This window comes from Aureococcus anophagefferens (assembly GCF_000186865.1).
Source record: "Aureococcus anophagefferens unplaced genomic scaffold AURANscaffold_6, whole genome shotgun sequence".
NCBI lineage: Eukaryota > Pelagophyceae > Pelagomonadales > Pelagomonadaceae > Aureococcus > Aureococcus anophagefferens.
Window position 1 is genome coordinate 525,332 of NW_008705566.1, and position 21,024 is coordinate 546,355.

Here is a 21,024-nt window from a genome sequence, read left to right on the forward strand (position 1 = left end):
ACGGGCCGCGTCGCGAGGACCTCGAGGAAGACGACGAGCACGTTCGACGCGCCCCAGGCCGCGCTCCAGCCGCGGAGGTACGCGGCGTAGCGGCCCAGGTCGAGCTGGCGCTCCATCATCTCCGGTTTGCGCGCCTTGCGGAATCCGGCGAGCGCGTCGCGCGCGGGCCGCGGCAGGCATTCGCGGTGGTCCGCTCCGAGCCCGCGGAGCGCGAGCGCGCGCGCGAGGCTCGCGTCGAAGTCGGCCGCGAGCGCGCGCGACACGTTCGCGTCGTACATATCATAGGCGACGTCGGCGGGCCAGTGACGCGGAATCGTCGCGGAGGGGCCGAATTTCGCGGTCCAGGCCGCGCGGCGCGCGGCGACGCGGATCCGGGTCTCGTGCATGTGGAAGTAGCCGCTCCAGAGGCGCGCCACCGGGTCGCGCAGGATGAACGCGACGCGCGCGTTCGGGAGCGTCGCGCGCATGAGCGCGCTGTCCGCGCAGTCGTAGTAGCTCGGCGTCTTCTCGAAGTGCAGCCACGGGAGCGCCTCGCCGGACGCGTCCGCGATCTCCAACGCGCGCGTCTTCGGACCCTCGGCGATCGCCAAGGGCTTGAAGTCGCGCCGATACGCGTCGAGCGTCTCGTTGTTCAAAACGTACCGCTGTCCGTGGCATCCGCCCGGCCGAAACGCGCCGGGGACGCAGCGCTTGTCGCACGGCCCCCCCGCCAGGCAATCGAAGAAGTGCGGCTCGAGGTTGTTGTGCCGCACCCTCGGCAAGCGCTTCAGCCACTGCTGCAGCTCGGAGGTGAAGAAATCGGCGATCTGCGGCAAGAGCATCGACACGATGGGCGCCGGTTTTTACGAGAACACGAACGGCGTCCCGCTGGAAAATGGCCGCGTGCACCACCTGGGCCTCGCGCCCGGCGAGGTCGCGAACCGCGTCGTCTCCGTCGGGTCGCTGTCGCGCGCGACGCTCCTGCGCGGCCTCCTCGACGCGCCGGGCTTCGAGCTCACGAGCGCCCGGGGCTTCACGACCTTCACGTCGACCTACGGCGGCGTGCCCGTGTCCGTCGTCGCGACGGGCATGGGCGGGCCCATGATGGACTTCGTCGTCCGCGAGACGCGCGCGGTGACCGCCGGGCCCATGAGCTTCGTGCGCCTCGGGAGCTGCGGCGGCGTGTCCGAGGTGCCGCACTTCTGGACGCCCGCGACGATCAAATAAACGTCGAGGCTCCTCGGCGCGCGACCCTCGCGAGCGGTCAAGACGCGCGGCGCGGCGGCGGCGCCGCCGCGCATCGCCGTCGTGTCGCCGTAGGAGGCGCGCGCGGGCTCCAAGGCGCGCGGCGCGGGCTCCAATGCGCGAGACTTCGCGAGCTCGAGGCTCGCCTCCGCCGCCGCGAGGCGCTCGCGGAGGTCCTCGTTCTCGGCGTGCAGGTCCTTGTTCTGCGCGCGCGGGTCCTCGTTCTCGGGAACCGGCGCGGCCTCCTTCGCCGTCGGCGACTCCAAGGCGCGCGGCGCAGCGGCGGCGGCGCCGCCGCGCATCGCCGTCGTGTCGCCGTAGGAGGCCGCTGCACCGAAGTAGAGGCACGCGCAGAGATAGACTGCGGCGCCGAGGATCAGAAGGCGCACGAGCCTCGAGACGCGACGTCCTGGCGAGCGCGCCGTCGCGTGACCGCGACGGTCGTCGCGCGCCATCGCTATGGTCGAGGCCTCGCGAGTGCCGAGGCCTCGCGGACTCGTGAGCAGTGACGGGCCAGTGGACGTTTTAGACGGGCTCGCCGAACTCACGAAGTAAACCGGCCGGAAGAACCGGACCTAGCGGGACGGGTATATACCGGCATATACCGTCGGTATACCCGCGCATCCTCGGACGCCGCCGCCGACGTCGACGCCCCCTGTGTCGACGTCGACCTCACCCACGCACCATCGCTGCCCAGCTCCGGCTCGCCCGACGCGGACCGGCACGACGGCGTGCGTGTAAACAAACGGGTTGTCTTAAGTTTTCCTCGTCTCCTTGAAGCTCGCGGCGGCCTCCTCCGGGCTCGTCCGCAGCTCCGCGCGGTCGTCGAACGTCGGCGCGAAGTAGTCGTTCCACGTGTCCTTCGTGAGGGCGCCGGCCAGGCGGTCGTACTCGCGCGCGTCGACGCGGAAGGGCTCGACGTCGTGGAGGCCCAGGCTCAGTTCGAAGTCGCAGCCGAAGCGCCGCAGCCTCAGCAGCAGCGCGCAGTTCCGCGGGTCCGCGAACGTCTGGCGCTTCGGTTTCCGCGCCGTGAAGGACTTGGCGCGCTTGCGGTCCGCGTGCTCGTGGTCCGCGTGCTCCGCGGCCGTCTCGCTCCGCAGGCCGTTGTAGAGCGCCAGCACGTCGAAGTGGACCGCGGGGCCGTCGTCCCGGCTTCGGCCGCCCGCGTCCCTGGACCGCCGGTCCGGATCCGCGAGCGCGTCGAAGAAGGCGACGAGCGCGAGCGGGTCCGCGAAGGACACGGCCGCGCGGCTGTAGAGGGGCCCCGTCGGCACGCCCTTGTCCGTCGTCGGGCTCTCGAGGAAGCGCCCGTCGCACGCGTGGCCCGACGGCAGCTTCCGGAAGTGGCGCGTCTCCGCGGCCTTGTGGTTGAACGCGCGCACGTAGTCGGCGATGATGTGGTCGAAGGCGCAGCGCGCCCACTGGGCGAAGAGGTCGTCGCCGCCGATCATCTGCTTTTTGCGCTTTTCGGTCGGCGTGACGCGCGCGGCCGTGATCGCGTCGACCTCGGCCCAGTCGCGCGCGCGCGCGCGGTGCTTGCCCAGGATGGCGTCGACGCGCTCCGCCGCGGAGACGAGGGCCTCGGCGGCGAGCCGCTTCACGTGGTCGTAGCCGCCGAGGTTGACCTGGAGCGAGTGCTTGAGCTTCTTGTCGTCCTTGGCGTCGCGGCACTGGCGGCACTGGCGGATGAACGACGCGCGGAGGAAGTCGTGCGCCTCGACGACGGCTTTGCGCGACTCACCGGCGCCGCGCACGGCCGCGGCGTAGGCGCCGTCGCGCGCCGCGCAGCGCGCCTCGTCCTCGAGGTCCGCGGCGGCGTCCGGCGGCGCGCGGCCTCGCCTGAGCGCCGCGGTCACCGCGTCGAGCGCCTCGCGCTTGTCGCAGGCGCCGTAGGCCGCCGCGGGCCGCCCCGGCAGGTTCGGGTCGTCGACGAGCTTTTCGATGACGTCGCGGGGGATGAGGCCGCAGGCCAGGTCGTCCATGTGTTTGACGGGCTCCTCCGGGTCGAAGTCGTCGTCCGCCTCGTCGTCCTTCGTCTTCGCCGGCGGCTTCGAGAACGGGAGTTTCTTCTTCCGCTCCTGCGCCAAGGCTTTCTGCTTCTTCAGGTCGGCCTTGACCTCCTCGAGGTCCTTCTTCAGGATGAACTTGTAGCGCGCGAGCGCGAGGCACCGCTGCTTCTCCTGGTCCACGCGGAGGCCCGCGTGCGGCGGGTCGTAGCTCTTGAAGCCCGGTCGGTCCTCCGATGGCTTCGGCGCGTACTCCTTCTTCTTGCCGCCCGTGCGCTCGAGCCACTGGTCCACGAGCGCGCGGCCCGCGGCGGTGGCCGCGGCCTTCTCCGCCGCCCACCGGTCGAGATTCCGCGCGGTCTTCTCCTCCGCGACGCGCTTCCGCTCCGTCAGCTCCGCGATCTCCTTCTCGGTTTTCTCGATCTTCGCCAGGGTCTCCGTGATGTGCGCCACCTCCTCCTCCGTGGCGTGGAACCAGCACGCGTTCGCGAGCCACGGGTTCTCCTTCGGCATCGTCCGCGGCGCGGCCGGGTCGTCGGGCCGCTGGTCGTCGTCGAGCCAGTCCAGGGGCGGCACCACGTCGAAGGGCCGCGAGAAGCAGCGGGCGACGTGGGCCCACTCGCCCATGTCGCCGGACCGCGTCATCAGCGACGCCTTGAGCCGGTAGCGGCCGGGCAGCGGCGCCGCGAGCTCCTCGGACGCGTCAAAGGCCGCGAGGCCCTCCGGCGACGCCTTGAACGTCTTCGCCGTGATGCCCAGGAGCATGGGGCACCAGGTCCTCGTCAGCCGCTGCTCCTCCTGGAGCTTGGCGATCGCGGCCGCGTGCCGGACCCGCTCCGTCGCGTCGCCGTCGACGTTCTCCGACGCGCAGCGCATGATCGTCAGGTAGATCGTGAAGGGCGCCGCGTCCGAGGCTCGTACGACGTGGCCCGCGGCGTCCGTGACCTTGAAGGTCGGCAGCACGCTCGTCCAGAGCTCCTCGGCGACGAGGAGCCGGTCGTCGGGCGGCGGGAAGACGGCCTTGGACGCGTCGGGCGCGAAGCTGATCTTCGCCGGCGGGCCGTTGACGACGTCGAAGAGGGGCGACGCGCCGCAGACGTCGACGGACGCCTTGCCCCCCGCGAGCCAGACCTTGCCCCGCGCGACGACGCAGTACGCGCCCGCGCCCGCGCAGCGAGCGTCGACGCCCGCGAAGTCCGCGACGCCGTCGACGGTGTCGAGGCCCTTGTGCTTCGCCGCCTCCTTGCCCAGGGGCCCCTTGGCCGCGGCGACGGCGGGGAACTGGCGCTTCGTGCCCAGGAGGAACTTCGCCGGCGGCTTCTCCCGCTTCTTCGCGGCGTTGACCGCGGCGGCGGCGACCTCCGCGAGCGCGGCGCTCTTCTTCGCCTCCTCCTTCGAAACGGCGGCCCCGCTCGCCGCCTCGGGGAGCGGTGCGTCCGTCGCCGGCGCGTCGACCTGCGTCGTGTCGTGCTCCGCCTCGTCTGCGTCGTCCTCCGTCACCGTCTCCCGCTTCGCCGGGTCCTCGCGGACCTCGTAGAGCTCGAGGGTCACGAAGGCCGTGTAGTGCGTCCCCGAGCAGAGGTTCCCGAGCTTGTCGACGACGCGGACGCGCGCCCTGACGCGCTCGTCGCACTCGAAGAGGCCCTTGGGCAGCGCGACGTCCAAAGCCGCGGGCGGCCCCGCGGTCACGGCGATGTGCAATTCCCTCGTCGCGCGGTGGGGCCCGGCCTTGGCGCTCAGGCGCGGCGACGCGCCCGAGGCCTTCGAGAGATTCGCGTGGACCTTGGCGACGTACGAGCCCGCGCGCTCGAAGACGCTCGCGGGCGCGTCCGCGAACGTTGCGCCCCGCGCGGCGTCGAAGACGGTCTCCCAGACGAGGAGCGCCTCCTTGCGCGGCGACGACAGGGCGCCCTTGTCGCGCTCGCGCTTCAGGTCCGCCAGGAGCCGCTCGCCGAGCTTGTCGACCTTGGCGCGCGCCGCGGTGACGCGCGCGAGCTCCAAAACGCCGTTCGCGCGCGTCTCGCCCATCTCGACGGCCCGCGGGTGGGCGTCCGGCGGCAGGGCGACGGACGTGGCCCAGACCTCGACGTGGACGCGCGCGGGCGCGTGCGCCTCGACGACGTTGCCCGCGCGGTCCACGGGCGCCACCCCCAAGCGGCCGCCGCGGCCCGCGACGACGGGGCCCTCCGTGAAGACCGCGTACTCGGCGGCGTAGGAGCACTTGACCTTGAAGGCGTCGGACGACGCCCGGAGCGCCGCTTGCCCGGGGGTCGCGGGGGCCACCTCGGCGAACCACCGGTAGTCGCCGGCCGCGCCGGAGAGGAACGATGCGTCCTCGGCGAGCTTCCGCGCGCAGGCCTTGGCGTCCTCGACGGCGACGCGGCCCTTGCGCAGGGACAGCGTGAGCTCCTGGGGCCCGGCCTTCCTCGGCGGCGGCGCGCGCGCGGTCACGAGGTTCGGCGGTTTCGCGGCCGCGACGCGGCGCGCGGAAAGCGTCGCTTTTCCGATAAAGTCCTCGCAGACGTTGCCGAAGGCGTCGAGGACGTCGACGGCCGGCGTCGGCAGGGGCGCGCCGGCGAGCATCGTGCGCTGGTCGTCGCGGAGGCGCACCTTGGCGGTCTCGGGCGGCCCCGCGGCGACGGAGATCGCGACGGGGTCGGACACGGCGACGGCCTCGCGCGCCCACCTGCCGCCCTGCTTGAGCAGCGCGAGCCCCCGGGGCCCGAGCACCTTGGCGCGGAGCACGTAGGCGCCCGCCCGGGCGAAGGAGAGCTTCGCGTCCGCGCGGCCGCGGTAGTCCAACTTCGCGGGCGGCGTCCAGTCCTCGCCCTTGGCGCCGTCGACGCGGCAGCAGATGACGACGTGCTCGTCGCCGCAGCGCGCGGGCCGGCCCCGCGTGTCCGTCGCGCGCGCCGCGAGGCCCGGGATGGGCGCGCCCGCGACGGCCGTCGCCGGCGACTCGAGCGCGACGCGGCGCGCGCGCGGCGGCGCGGGCGTGATGGCGAAGGGCGGCGACGCGCCCGCGGAGCTCTGCGTCGACCGCGGGCGCGTCGACTCCGAGAGCACGAGGCGCACGGTGCCCCGGAACTTCTCGGGGACCGTCAGCGCCGCGCCGTCGCGGCCGAACGCGACGCCTCCGTCGACGACGCTCCGCGCGTCGCCGCCGAGGGCGTCGCTCGGCACCCAGGCGCCCGTGCGGTCGCGCTGCTCCAGGGCGACGGCGACGGGGCAGCCGTCCTGGGTCTCCGCGAGCGGCGCGAACGCGCCGAGGAGGAACCGGACGGCGCGTTCGAAGCCCGCGGAGTCCAATTTCTGGCGCCCGCGCGCCTCCCGGCGGACCGCGCGCCGCGCCAGGGCCGCGGAGACGCCGCTCGTCTCGTCCGCCCGCCCCAGAGCGAGGCGCGGGCCGTGGGGCGCGTCGACGAGGAGCGCGCGCGCGCGCCTGGACGCGAGAAACTTGGCCGCGACGGCGAGCGCGACGCCGTCGCCGCCCCCGGCGCACGTCGCAAAGGCGCGCGCGATCGCCTCGGCGACGGGCCGCGGCAGCGGCGGGGCGGCGCGGTGAGCGTCGGAGGGGTCGAAGCTCAGCACGCGCGCGCGGAGCTCCGCGCAGTCGATCGCGGCGACGCGGCCGCTGCGCTCCGCGGCGACCGGCGCCTCGCCCAACCGCAGAATTGAGTTGAGCGGGCTCCGCGCGTCGTCGCAGGCGACCTCTGCCGAGGACACGTCCCGGGGCGCGTCGAGGACGTACGCGGCGACGGCGCGCCGCCACGTCGCGGCCGTGTCGCCGGAGCCCAGCGCCCAGTCGCGCGCGGAGACGTCGTCGCCGCGCCTCTCCGCGCGCTTGAGGAAGGGCAGCGTCGCGTCGGCGCCGCCCGCGAGCAGCTCGCGCGCGGTCCGCGGCGCGCCGCGGCGGAGGCACTCGTGGAGCGGCGGCGCTCCCCACACCCGCGCGGCGCGCGCGCCGACGCAGGCGGCCAAGACGCTCGCCACGGGCCCCGCGTCGCGCCGCACGCGCACGTCGCGGGCGTCCGGGTCCGCGCCGAGCGCGAGCAGCGCGGCGACGCAGCGCGCGCTCCCCGCGTCGTCGCCGCCCGCGCGGTCCGCGCACGCTCCCAGCGGCGATTGGCCCAGGGCGTCCGGCAGCGACGGCAGGCGGGCGGCGTAGGCGGGGTCGTGCTTGAGGAAGGCGCGGGCGAGCGCCGCGGCGCCGTCGGCGCAGCCGGACGCGCAGGCCGCGTGGAGCGCGGTGCGCCGCCGCGGCGCGTCGCGCCAGTGGCCGTCGAAGCGCCGGTCCGTCGGGCCGCAGCCGACGGCCTCCCGCAGGCTCCAGGACGGGCTCGCGACCGCGGCGTCGAGGAGCGCCTCGAGGCGCCGCGGCGCGCCGCCGCCGGCCGCGGACAGGATCAAGCTCGCGAGTAGCGGCGGCGCCGCGGGCTCGGCGTCGAAGCGCGCGCGGCACGCGGCGCGCGGGTCGCTGCCGGCGCCGGCGACGGCGACGGAGAGCCGGTTCGACCCCGCGCGGCTCAGCTTCGTCGCCGCCTGGAGGGGCGCCCAGCGAAACGCGCGGTCGCGGTGCGCGTCGGGCCGGAGCGTGCTCAGCGGCGCGCAGGGCGCGCGGCCGAGGCCCCGGCCGCCGCCGAGGGCGTCGGCGACGACGGCGCGCGCCGCCGCCGCCGCCGCGGCGTCGGAGCGGCCGTGGACGGACCCGCCCGCGACCGCGGCCTCGAGCGCGCGCCACGCGTCGACGGCCGCGCGGCCGAGGACCGCCGCCGCCTGCTCCGGGAAGCGCTCCTCGAGGGACGCGCGCACCGCCGCGCCGAGGCCCGCGAGGTCCGGCGGGCCGTCGCCCGCCCAGGGCGCCGCGCCGCGCGACGCCTCGCCGAGGAGCGCGGCGCCGACGGTTTCGCCCGTCCGCGCGTCGCGGAGGCCGAGCGCGTCCTCGGCGGCGCTCAGCGCGCCCCGGGCCTCGCGCGCGGCCCGCTTCGGGCCGACGACGTCCAGCAGGCTCAGGAGCACGGCGGCGCAGCCCGCCGCGCGCGCGACGACCGCGTGGACGAGCGCGGCTCCGTACTCGCGTCGTCCGACGACGACGGGCGGCGGCGGCGCCGCGTCGTCCCGCTTCGGGGCCGGCGTCGCGGGCTCGTCGGAGAAGCGCAGCTTGGGCACGGGCGTCTTCGCGCCCTTGGCCGGCGACGCCTCGAAGAGGTCGAGCGCGTCGGGCGCGGCCGACTTCGTCGCCGGCGGCGTCGCCGCCGGCGCGCGCGCGGGCTCCGCCGCGGCCGCGGGCGGCGGCGGCGCCGCGATCCAGACGTCCGGCGGCGCGAGCCGCCGGAGCGCGTCGAGCGCGGCGGCGGCGTCGGTGATCACGCAGAGCTGGGGCGGCGGCACCGCGCCGGGCCGCGCGAGGACGCCGCGGAACGCGGCCGCGCCGCCGCCGTCGCCCAGCGCCTGCAGGAGCTCCAGCGCCCGGCCGACCTGCGTCGCGTCGCCGCAGCGGCACCCGGCCGCCGCCGCCGACGCCAGGGCCAGCGCCGCCGCCGCGTCGGGCGCCGCTTCGCCGTAGTTCGCGATCGCGCGGCACACGTCGAGGTGGCCGTTCCGCGCGGCGTGCACGAGCGCCGTCGCCGGCGCCGCGCCGCCCCGAGCCGCCACGACGTCGCCGGGCAGCGCCCCGAGGAGCACCGCGGCGCAGCGCCCCGCGGCGGCGCGGCCGGCGACGCGCGCGGCGGGCGACGGCGGCCGCGACGTCGCCTTTTCGTCCGGGTCGCCGCGGTCCGTGCCGCCCGCGGCCGCGTGGAGCGCCGTCGCGCCCGACGCGTCCGCCGCCGCGGCGTCGGCGCCGGCCTCGAGCAGCGCCTCGAGGGCGTCGCCCTGGCCGCTGCCCGCGGCGCACGCGACCGGGTTCGCCCAGGCCTCGCCCGCGAAGCTCGCCGCGTCCGCGCCGCGGTCCAGGAGCCCGCGCACGATGGCGAGGGACGACGCCTCGGCGAGGGCCGCGCGCGCGTGCGGGTCCAGGGGCGCGCTCGCGACCGCCGCGGCCATGGCGAGGCCCGCGGCGAGCGCGCGCGCGCGCTTGTCGCCGCGGGCCGCGGCCGCCGCGCTCGCCGCGGCGAGCGCGCTCGCGCCGGGGTGCCGCGCGGCGTTGACGGCGTCGACGAGGCCGTGGGCCCGGTCCAGGGGCGCGCCGCGCGCCCAGGCTTGGGCGGACGCGGCCGCGGCGTCGCCCTCGTACCACGCGTCGTCGCGGCGGCCCACCGCGTCGCCGCGCGCGGCCGCGGCGGCCCGGAGGCAGACCGCGAGCGGTGTGCCGAAGCCGCAGGCCGCCTCGGGGTCCGCGCCGCGCGCGAGCAGCAGGCGCGCGGCCTCGGCGCTCGGCGACCCGAGGCGCAGCTCCGCGGGCACGCCACCGCGCGCCGCGGCCGCGGGCGCGCCGGCGACGGGCCGCGACGTCGTCGCGAGGGGCCGACAGCCCTCCGGGACGGTGAGGCGCCGCCCCCGGGGCCGGGGCCAGGCCGCGCGGCCCCGCGCGCGCTCGAGCGCGGCCTCGTCGTCGCTGACGTCGTCGTCGTCGCCGCGCGGCGCGCGCGGCGGCGCCTCGACGACGCGCGCGCCGCACGCGTAGTGCAGGGGCGTCAGGTTCGCCCCGTCCCGCGCGTTCGCGTCGCAGCCCGCCTCGAGCAACGCCTCGGCGGCGTCGAGGAGCCGGTAGCGGACGCAGTGGTGCAGGAGCGCGTCGCCGCCCGCGCGGACGTCGCAGCCGGCTTTCGCGAGCGCGCGGACCGCGGCCGCCGAGTCGGGCACCCACTCCCAGGGCAGCGTCGTGTCCGGCGGGCCGCCGTCCTCCTCCTCGTCCTCGTCCTCCTCCGCGTCGACGTCCTCCGCCGGCGCGAGGTCGTCGGGATCGCAGCCGGGCCAGACGGCGCCGGGGCCGCGCGCGGGGTCCGGCCAGGGCAACGAGCGCTTCGCGCCCGCGGCCTGGAGCTCCTCGGCGAGCTCGAAGGCCCGGGCGCTTCGCGCCGCGCCGACGAGGCACTCGCCCGGCGGCGCGCGCGGCGGCGCGCCGGCCTCGAGGAGCGCGGCCGCGAGGCGCGCGCGGCCGTTCTTCGCGGCGTCGAAGAGCGGGAACGCGCCCTCGCCGTCGACGACGGCGCCCGCGTCCGCGAGGCGCCGGCAGGCCGCCGCCGCCGCCGCGTCGGCGAGGTTCGGCCCGAGCATCTGGAGCATCAAAAGCCGCCGCGCGGCGCCGCCGCCGCCGTCGCCCGATTGCGCGCTCGACGGGTCGCGGTCGCCCGCGCGCCGCGCGGCGTCGGACAGCAGCCGCGACAGCCAGAGCTTCAACCGGTACTCGCCGAGCGTGTCGCCGCGGTCGCTCCCGTTGTAGGCGCCGAGCGCGGCGCGCCGCGCGGGCCGCGAGCTGCCGCAGAGCCACGTCGTCCACGCGCTCCGGAACCGGAGCTCGTCGACGGCGGCCTCCGCGCGCGCGTCGCCCCGCCGGGCGTCGCGGCGCACGTCCACCGCATCTAGGTCGCAGCAGCGCTCCGGCGACGCGTCGCCGGGCGGCGCGACGCGGCTCCGCGTCGCCGCGCCGACGGCCGGCAGCGCCGCGGCGCGCGCGGCGCCGCGGAACGCCGCGTCCTCGTCGTCGTCGCCGCGGCCGCCGCCGCCGCGCGCGGCGCCGGGCGCCGCGAAGGCCGCCGCGGGCCGCGCGGCGTCGGGCACGAGGGCCAGGCCCAGCATCGCGCCGTCCAAGGGCGTCGTCCGCTGGCCGTCGAGCGTCTTCCGCGCGTCGGCCTCGGCCGCGAGCGCCGCGACGCCGTCGCCGACGCACCGGCCGTCGTCCTTGGCCATGGCAAAGACGTTCGCGCGCGCGTCCGACGACGACCGGCGCAGCTTCGGCTCGCGCCGGAGCCGGTGCGCCGGCGGCGCGTCGAACGCGCACCACGCCTCGTTGCCCCCCAAACTCCAGGGCCGGCGGCCGTGCGCGGGCGGCGGCCGCGGCCAGCGGAGCCGCGCGGCCGCGAGGCAGGGCAGCACCTCGCCGAGGCGCGCCGCGAGCTCCCCGTCGCAGGCGCAGGCGCCGTGGAGCCGGGCGAGCGCCTTCCGCAGCGCGTGCGCGTCGCGCGCGACGCCCCGCCCGCGGCGGCACCGGGTCGTCTTCGACGACGCGACCTCCACAAAGACGTCCTCCGCGGCGTCCTCGGCGTCGTCCCGCGGCGCCAGGGACACGCCGCCGGCGGACGCGTCCCGCAGACGCCAGCCCGCGGGGCCCAGGCCCAGCGCGCCGCGCATCGTCGCCGTCGCCTGCCGCTGCTTCAACGACGCGACGAGGGGCGTCGCGCACCGGTCCGCGCAGGCCGGGTCCGACGCCAACGCCGCGGCCTTGAGCCCGACGCAGCGGCCCGCCTTGAGGTCGCCCGCGGCGCCGCCGAGGTCCCGGAGCCACGCGCACGTCGCGTCGTCGAGGCCCCGGAAGACGACGCCGACGACGCGCGTCGCGGACGCGCGCGCGCGCGCGACGGCCTCGCCCGCGTCCCGCCGCCGCAGGCCGTGGAGCAGCTCGCAGGCGAAGACGACGGCCGCGTAGGAGGGCAGCGGCGAGAAGAGCGCCGCGCCCCGGGGGCAGGCCTTGTCCAGGAACGCGCGCTCGCCGTCCGGGGCCCGCGTCCGCGCCGCCAAGCCGAGCAGGTCCCGCTCCCGCCGGTCCGCCTCCTCGTCGGCCTTGTCCTCGTCGGGGCTCTCCGCCGACGACTCGTCGGACTCGGAGCCGCCGCGCCGGCGCCGCGCCGTCGCCCGCTTCCGCGCGGCGTCGACCTTCTTCCGGACCTGGAGCACGGCCCGGACGTAGGCGTCGAGCGCCTCCGCCGCGGGGCCCAACAGCGCGTCGAGCGCCGCGTCGTCGCAGGCGCGCAGCGCCGTCGACGACAGCGCGAGGCACTCGCAGGCCGTCGCCCAGGCCCCGGCCGGCGCGGCCGCGAGGCGGAAGCCGTCCCACTGGTCCTCGGCGTCGAGCAGCGCACCGGACGCCGTCGCGGCCGCGAAGGCCAGCGTCGCGGCCAACGGCGGCGGGCCGCCGTCGCGCGACGCCGCGAGCGCCCGCGCGACGTCGCCCCGCGCGGCCGCGAGGCCCGCGGGCGCCGTCGCGCGCGCGTCGTCCAAACTCCGGAGCTCGCGCTCGAGGTCGACGCGCGTCAGCGCGTCGACGCGGCCGTCGAGGACCGCGGCCCGCGCGTCCAAATCCCCCGAGAAGAGGTCGCGGACGTCGTCGGGCGACAGCGACGCCGCGAGCGACAGCTCGGCCTCGACGGCGCGCGCGGTCGCGCCGCCGGCCTGGGAGCTCGCCGTCGCGCAGGCGCACCAGGCCGCGGCCTGGCGCGGCGTCCATTCGGCCGCGCGCTCGAGCGCCGCGTCGTCGTCGACGTCGCCGTCGCCGTCCGCGAGGAGGCACGCGAGCGCGGGCGGGCACGCGGCGCGCGGGCCGTCGTTGCCGCGGACCGCGCTCGACGCCGGCGCCCGCAGCGCGGCGACGGCGAGCGCGCAGGCCGCGCGGACGCCCGGCGCGTCGCGCGCGGCGACGGCCGACTCCAGGACGCGCGCGATCGCGCCCGCGCCCTCGGCGGGCGCCGCGGCCAGCAGCTGGAGCAGGAGCGTCGACCCCGGGCCCGGCCGCCCGAGCACGAAGGCCTCCGGGCCGTAGTCGCCAGAATCCTCGCGCCAGGCCGCCGCGGGCACGTCGCCGAAGGCGAGCGCCGCGCGCGCCCAGGGCGCCGCGCGCGCCCACGCGTCCGCGGCCGCGGGCAGCGCGAGCCGCGGCGGCCGCAGCCAGGCCTCGGGCCCGGCGTCCCGCGCGTAGGACGACGCGCCGGGCGCCGCGCCGAAGAGCGCCGCGCCGAGGCCGCCGCCGACGGCGCGGAGGAGCGCGGCCCACGCGTCCGGGTCGCCGCGCGGCAGCGCCGCGAGGCCGCCGTCGCCGAGGCCCGACGCGTTCGCCGTCGCGCCGGGGCCGAGCGCCCTGCCCGTGTCGCAGGCGTCCTCGGCGTCGAGGGCCGCGCCCGGCGCCTCGTAGCCCGGGACGCTCTCGCGCTTCCGGCCCGGCGCCGCGCAGGGCCGGTGCCGCGCGAAGGCCGACGGCGACCGGACGACGTACCACCACCGGGAGAAGCGCTCGGCCCGCGCGCGGGGGCCGCCGCGGCCGTCGCCGTCGTCCCACCATCTCTCGCGGCCGCGGGCGCCCGCGGCGCCCGCGAGGCGCCCGACCGCGTGCCGCGCGGCGCACGTGAGCTTCCAGTTGGGCACGCGGCGCCGCAGCAGCGTCCGCGGCGCCGCCGGGGACTTGGGCGTCTCGCCGTAGCGCGGCGAGTCCAAATCGTCGTCGTCGGCGACGACCTCAACGTCGTCGTCGAGCGGGCCCGGCGCGGCCGCGCCGTCTTCTAGATCCGCGGCGCGCCGCCGGCGCAGGCAGCCGCAGTCCATGGCCGCGTCGACCCAGTCCAGGCGCGACGCCGCCGGCACGGGCACGCCGGGGCTCAGGGCCGCCGCGAGCAGCGCCGCGAGGAGCCGGGGCGGGCCGTGCCGAGCGCCTAAAAGCCGCCGGACGACGGCCTCGGGGCCGCCGTTCGCCGCGCAGAGGCCCCGCAGGGCGCCGGCGACGGCGCGGCCCCAGGTCGGCGACGCGTCCCACTTGGCGACGGCCCAGACGTTGCGGGCGACGTCGTCGGGCAGCGCCGCGGACTCGTGCGCGGGGCCGCCGGCGAGCAGCGCCTCGACGGCGACGCCCTCCGCGCTCAGGGCCCAGCCGTCGTCGTCGTCGCGCTCGATGATGGAGGCGCCGAGCGTGCGCAGGACCTCGCAGCGCGCGCCGTGGACGTCGCCGACGTCGAGGCGCCGCAATTTCGAGAAGACCGCGCCGCCGGGCCGCCGCGGGCCCGCGCCCGCGCCGGGCCGCCACCACCGCGCGGCGCTACCGGCGTCGCCCCGCGCGCGCGCGTCGCGCCGGTGCACCGTCGCCGCGACGCACCAGGGCCAGGCCGCGAGCTCGAGCGCCAGCGCCGCGCGCGAGCTCGCGCGCTGCTGCAGGCTCCAGGCGAGGCGCTCCTGGGCGCTGCTCTCCTCGTGCTCGAGGTCGTCGCCCTCGGACCACGAGTAGCGGCCGTCGGCCCCGTGGTCGCCGCCGTAGTCCGCGATGGCCTCGGACAGCGGCACGACGCTGTCGTCGCTGGACATGGCCGCGCCGGCTAGGGATGGCAGCCCATTAGGTCGTTGCGCCTTGAAGGGGAACGATCTACCTCTAGTATTTATGGCTGGATCCTTCCCGCCCGCCGAACCGGCTTGGCCGTACGAAACCCCACCCAGCCTGCTGGAGCAGCGAGGTTGCCGCAGGACGCGGGCAGCCCACCGGCGCCGCGACCTCCGTTGCAATCGCGCTCGGTGCCGCGCTCCGCGCCGCGCGCCATGGGCGAGCAGATGGACTGCGAGGTGAGCGACGACGGCAGCGGCGGCGCGTCGTCCCACGCGCTCGAGGTGAAGCTGAATAAGCGGCTAGCGCTGCTCGAGAAGCTCAAGGACGTCGACGTCCACACGGCCTGCTGGGGCGGCGACGTCGACCTCGTGCGCGCGCACCTCGACTTCGCCGGCCAGGGCGGCGGCGTCCGCGCGCGCCGCGAGCTCCGCTTCGCGAGCAAGCGGCTCGCGGCGCTCGAGCGCGAGGCGGCGACCATGGCGACGAAGCGCGCCGCGGCCAACGACGGCGAGGCCGACGAGTGCGAGATCGCCGTCGCCTACGACGAGAAGCTCGGCGACGCGCGCGACGCCGTCGCGGCCGCGGAGGTCCGCGCGGCCGCGTCCGCCGCGGGCGCGCGCGCCGAGGCCGCGAACGCGCTCGACGACTCGGAGTTCGGCGAGGGCTACCGGCCCCTGCACTACGCGGCCTACGCGGGCCACGCCCAGGTCGTCGAGGTCCTCCTGGAGGCCGGCGCGCGCGTCGACGAGCGCAACGCGGCCGGGTGCACGCCGCTCTTCCTCGCGGCGCAGCAGGGCCGCGGCGCGGTCGTCCGCCTGCTCTACGACCGCGACCCGGCGACGAACTGCGCGAGCCGCCACGAGCTCGTGCCCACGGGCGACGGCCGCATGCTCTGCGCGCTCGACGTCGCGCGCGCGGCGGACCGCCGCGTCGCGGGCCGCGACGACGCGCGGACCGTCATGCTCGACGCGCTCGGCGGCCGCCGCGCGGCGACGCCGCCGGCGCCCGCGCTCGTCCCCTGCGACGACCCCGACGCCGGCGCGTCGGCGGGCGGCCTGGAGGCGACGTGGGCGGCGGACGCGTACGCGCCGGCGCCCGGCGCGCCGCGCGACTTCCCGCCGGTGCACCACGCCAAGGTCAAGGTCCTCCGCGCGGACGACGTCGACGGCGACCCGGCGGCCCTCGTCGTCGTGCGCGCCGCGGCGCACCGCGCGCGCATCCCCGCGCACGCGGCGGGGGGCAAGGGCGTCCTCGAGCCCGGCGCGGCCTACGTGTGCCGCCTCGCGCTCGTCGACGGCGCGGGCGCGGGCGCGTACTCGGAGCCCTCGGCGCCGGCGACGGCGGCGGAGCCGCTGGCGGCGCCGGCGCGGGCGGCGGCGAAGAAGGTGCGCGAGGCGCCCGACGTCGACCCCAAGGTCGCGCGCGCGCGCCGGGCGATCGTCGCGGGCCGCGAGAAGCGGCAGAAGATGGCCGAGCTCTTCGGCGCGCCCCAGCGGCCGCGCATCCGGGGCGACGCGGGCACGCCCCACGGCAAGATGGCGGTCCGCACGTCCATGGACGAGGAGGAGAACCGCCTGGCTGACGCGGCGCGCTACGACACGCCCAAGAACCTCGCGGCGAGCCGCGACGACGCGACGACCGACGGCTCGGACGCCGGCGACGACCCCGTGCGCCCGACGACGCCCCACTTCGTCTCCTGACACCAACCTTGAGGACCCCGGCCTCGGAGGCCCCGGGGCCGCCGCGCCGCCGCGCCGAGCCGCGCCGCGCGAACCCCCCCCCGTCGCGCCGCGCGCTCCCCGGGAGCGCGCTCGGCCGCCATTTATACCACGACGACATACCTCAGTCTAGTGGCCGCCCTCGGGCGCCCAGAAGGACGCGACGAGCAGGTGGACGTCGTGGGGGAGGCGGCGGGGGAGCGCCGCGTCGAGGACGGCGACGAGCGCGCGCTCGCGGCGCGCCGCGTAGGCCGGCCAGCCGCCGGCGCGCGAGACGGCGAGCACGAGGTCCCAGGCGGCGGACTCGCGGCCCCAGGTGATCCAGTTCGCGGCCGCGGCCCGGACGCGCCGCGGGTCCGCGACGTCGGCGACGGCCGCGAAGCCGACGTCCGCGCCCGCGCGGAGCAGCGTCTTCGCGAGGCCGCGGTGGCCGCAGTGCGCGGCCATGTCCAGCGGCGTGCGCCGGGGCTCGCCGCGGACCTCGAGCGCCGCGCCGGCCGCCAGGAGCGCCTCGGCGCACGCGACCGAGGGGCCGAAGAAGCACGCGACTTGCAGCGGCGTCGCGCCGCCGAACGTCGCCGCGACCGCGTCCGCGTCGCCGCCCATCGCGAGCATGGCGCGCACGCAGTCCGCGCTGCCGAGCGCCGCGGCCTCGTGCAGGAACGGGGCGGCACCGCTCGGATCATGGAAGCGCGGCGGCTCCGCGGCCTCGTGCAGGAACGGGGCGGCACCGCTCGGATCATGGAAGCGCGGCGGCTTTGCATCGATGATCTCCGCGGCCGCGAGCGCGCGGCGCAGCGCGTGCGCGTCGTCCAGCTGCAGGGCCTTGAGGCACCCCTCTTCGCGGAGCAGCAGCGTCTCCTCCATCTCCTGCATCGTGCGCGGCGCTTCGGCTTCGTTCTCCATTGCGCTGGGGTCAAAGGACCGAACAGATCGGGCTGCTTGACTCGTTTGTTTGTTGGTGCCTTCAATTGCAGAGACATTGCAGATCAATGTGTCGGGAGGTGCCTTTCGCGGCAAAATGCTATGCTATATGGCCGCCTCGCATTATTGATCGTGCCTAGCCGAAACGCCGCCGTGTATCGATCGAGCCAGTGGCAACGATGACGGAGATCGCCGCATCTATCCCGTCGCACGACGACATCTGGGGCGACCTCGCGTCGGCGGTGCCGCCCGCGCCGCCGCCCGGCCTCGCCGCGCCGCCGGCCTCCGACGACGACGACGACGGCGACGACGACGACGCGGCCGCCGTCGAGGACGCGGAGCTCGCGGACTACGCCGCCGTCGCGCGGCGGCGGCGCGGCTCCGGCGCGGCCGGCGGCGACTGCGCGCTCGTCGCGGCCGCGCGGCGCGGCGCGACCGAGGCCGTGCGCGCGCTGCTGGGCGCGGGCGCGGCGGCGACGGCGACGTCCGCGGGCGGCGAGAGCGCCCTCGAGGCGGCGACGGCGTCGGGCGAGCTCGGCGCGGCCCTCGCGCTCGTCAAGGCCGGCGCGAGCGTCTCGGCGACGGACGACGCGCTCCTCCGCGTCGCGACGCTCGTCGGCGACGACGAGCTCGTCGCGCGCCTGCTGGAGGCGGGCGCGCCGCCCCTCGCGTGCCGCGATCCCGCCGACGGCGAGCCGCCCCTCCTCGAGGACGACGAGGAGCCCGGCGCGACGAGCTGCCTGCTGCTCGCCGCGCGGCACCCGATGGCGCGCGTCCTCGACGCGTACCTCGCGCACTTCGGGGACGCCGGCGGCGCGGACGCGCCCCACGGGTCGCGGCGCGTGACGGCCCTCATGGTCGCGGCGGCGAACAGCGGCCGCGACGACGCGCGCGCGGCGAAGCGCCTGTTAGCGGCCGGGTGCGCGCCGACGGCGGCGGACAGGGCAGCAAAAGAGAGCGAAATTCCCAACTTCAAAGGCTCCTATCTCGGCCGTTTCCCACTCGTTTTGGCTGATTTTTGGACGAGCGATCATCTCTCGGAACGGTCTCGAAGCGTGGATGCTGTTTCCGGAATGCGCGCGCGCGGAACACCCATGTTGAAGCGACGTTGAATCACCCTTTTCCTGCCCAGGCGGCGGACGCGGACGGCCGGTCCGCGTTGCACCGCGCGGCGCGGGCCGACTGCCGCGCCTGCGTCGCCGCCCTCGCCGACGCCGCGCGGGAGACCCTGAGCGAGGCGGCCTACCGCGCCTTCCTCGACGGCGCGGAGCGCGGCACGCGGCGGACCGCGCTCCACGTCGCCGCGGGCGCGGGCGCCGCGGCCGCGGCCGCGGCCTTACTGCGCGCGGGCGCCGACGCCACAAAAGTCGACGCCGCCGGGGGCACGGCCCTCCGGAGCGCCGTGGACCGCGGCCACGAGCCCTGCGCGCGCGTGCTCCTCGAGATGTCCGACGCGGCGCTCGACGGCGACTTCCACCGCTGCGTCGAGCTCGCGCGGAACGGCAACTGGCCCGTCGACGGGCGCGTGGAGGCGCGCCGCGGCGACGACTTGGCCCCGGGGCCGACGCCCCTCGCGGCGGCGGCGGCGCGCGGCGACGTCGACGGCGTCGTCGCGCTCGTCGAGGCGGGCGGCGCGGACGTGACCGCGCGCGGGCCCGAGAGCCCGCTCGCCGTCGCGGCGGCGCACGGGCGCCTCGAGGTCTGCGGCGAGCTGCTGCGGCTCGGCGCGAAGCCCGCGCGCGACCTCGACGACAAGGGCGCGCAGCTGCTGACCTTTGCGTGCGACTGCCGCGACGCGGACGTCGTCCAAGCGGTCCTCGACGCCCTCGACGCCGGCGACCTCGGCCGGCCGGCGTTGCGGGGCGCGCTGCACATGGCGGCGGCGCGCGGCGACGACGCGAGCGTCGAGGCGCTGCTCGCCTTCGGGCGGACCGTCGGCGCGGGCCCGTCGAGCCCGCGCGGCGACTGCCCGCTCGGCGGCGCGCCGGCGACGCCGCGGGGCCGGGGCGACGACGCGGGCTGCGACTACCTCGTGCGCGCCGCGTCCGACGGCGACGACCGCGAGCCCGCGCTGCTCGCCGCGTGCCGCGCGGGCGCGTACGCGTGCGTCGAGAAGTTGACGCGCGACGCGGGGTCGCTCCGGGCCGCGCTCGACGACGAGCGGCGCTGCGCGCTGCACCACGCGGCGGCGCGGGACCGGGCCCACCTCGTCGAGTACCTCTGCGGCGCCGACGCGTCGCTCGTGAGCTGCCGCGACGCGCGAGGAGCGACGCCGCTCCACGCGGCGGCCGCCGCGGGCGCGGGCGCGGCCATCGGCGCGCTGCTGCGCCACGGCGCCGACGCGACGCTCGTGGACGCGCGGAAGCGCACGCCCCGCGACGTCGCCCTCGAGCGGGGCAGCAAGCGCGCGGCCGCGCAGCTCGACGCGATGGCGTCGGCCATCGAGGACGGCGACTTCGACGAGTGCGCGCGCCTCGCGGACGCGGGCAACTGGCCCGTGGACTTCCGCGCGGGGTCCGGCGCCGGGGACACGGCGCTCGTCGCCGCCGCGCGGCGCGGCGCGCCGGACGCGGTGTCGCGGCTTCTAGCGTGCGGCGCGGCCGTCGACGCCCGCGCGGAACTCGAATCTTCGACCCGACTTCAACGTGCGCGTCATCGAAGGGTTCGGACCAGCCTCGTCGACCGTGCTTCGAGAACTCAACGAGAGCGATCGATTCGTCCAAACATCAGTCGGGACGTCCCGAACCGGCGGTCGATGTCCACGCAGGTCGACGCGCCGAACGGCGCGCCGGGCGGCGGCGAGACGCCCCTGGCCGCGGCGGCCAAGGCGGGCCACTTGGACGTGTGCGCCGCGCTGCTGGCGGCGGGCGCGGACCCGACGCGCGTCGCGGACGAGGCGAAGACGCTCCTCGTCGCCGCGGTCGTCGACGACGAGCCCGAGCTCGTGGACGCGCTGCTCCTCAAGGGCGCGTCGGCGAAGCCCATCGCCGGCGAGGCGCCCGCGGGCGCGTTCCTCGTCGCCGTCGAGCTCGGCAGCCCCCACATCGTCGCGAGCTTCCTCCGGCGCGCCGCGGACGTGCCCGACGCGCTCGACGTCGACGCGGCGCACGGCGCGCCCGCGCTCACGGCGCTCCACGCCGCCGCCGCGCGGGGCCGCGCGGACATCGTCGACGCGCTCCTGGGCGCGGGCTCGAACGTCAACGTCGTCGACGGCGGCGGCCGGTCCGCGCTGCACCACGCCGCGGTCCACGACCACGACGACGTCCTGCGCGTCTTGGTGTCCAACGGCGCCGACGTCAAGCGCGCCGACGCGGCGGGCGTCACGCCCCTGGCCGCCGCCAAGGCCGCGGGCGCCAAGTCCGCCGAGTCCGCGCTCCGCATGGCCGAGTCCATGCTCCACAAGACGCCCTAGGCCGCGCCGCTTAGGAACGCGCGGAGCCGCCTGGGCACGGGCACGCGCACGACCGTGTTCTGGTCCGGCAGCTGGCCCACGCGGAAGGGGCCGAAGCCCACGCGCCGCAGCCGCGACACGCGCAGCCGCAGGTGGTCGCAGATGCGCCGGATCATGCGGTTCTTGCCCTCGCGGCACGTCAGCGTCAGCGTCGCCCGCTTGGGCCGCGCGTCGCGGATGGCCACCGTGAGCGGCTGGTAGCGCACTTTGTCCACCGTGACGCCGCGGCGCATGGCGGCGATCTTCTTCGGCGTCACGAAGCCGTTCACCGTGACGTCGTAGACGCGCTTCAGCCCGCCGAGGTCCGGGTGCTCCATGGCCCGCGCGAGCATGCCGCAGGACGTCAGCACGAGGAGGCCCTCGGAATTCACGTCGAGGCGCCCGACGGCGCAGGCGTGGCGCCCGAGGTTGAGCCGCGAGAACACGGACGGCGGGCCGTCGCGGCCGCTCGACCGCTCGCGC

At 77.6% G+C, this 21,024-nt stretch overlaps 2 protein-coding genes across 2 annotated transcripts; one reads left to right on the plus strand and one right to left on the minus strand.

Annotated features, from left to right (window-relative positions):
• Positions 1–999: 999 nt before the first annotated feature.
• On the minus strand, positions 1,000–14,550 carry AURANDRAFT_71280 (hypothetical protein; the record flags this gene model as incomplete). Its single annotated transcript, XM_009037664.1, has 4 exons — positions 1,000–1,585; positions 1,795–1,799; positions 2,056–5,195; positions 6,570–14,550. 4 exons carry the CDS (start codon positions 14,451–14,453, stop codon positions 1,032–1,034), a joined length of 11,583 nt encoding a protein of 3,860 aa, XP_009035912.1.
• A 131-nt stretch (positions 14,551–14,681) lies between these two features.
• On the plus strand, positions 14,682–20,523 carry AURANDRAFT_62978 (hypothetical protein; the record flags this gene model as incomplete). Its single annotated transcript, XM_009037226.1, has 4 exons — positions 14,682–16,136; positions 17,252–18,115; positions 18,244–19,683; positions 19,879–20,523. The coding sequence occupies 4 exons, from the start codon at positions 14,682–14,684 to the stop codon at positions 20,521–20,523; spliced, it is 4,404 nt and encodes a 1,467-aa protein (XP_009035474.1).
• Between the last annotated feature and the right edge of the window lie 501 nt (positions 20,524–21,024).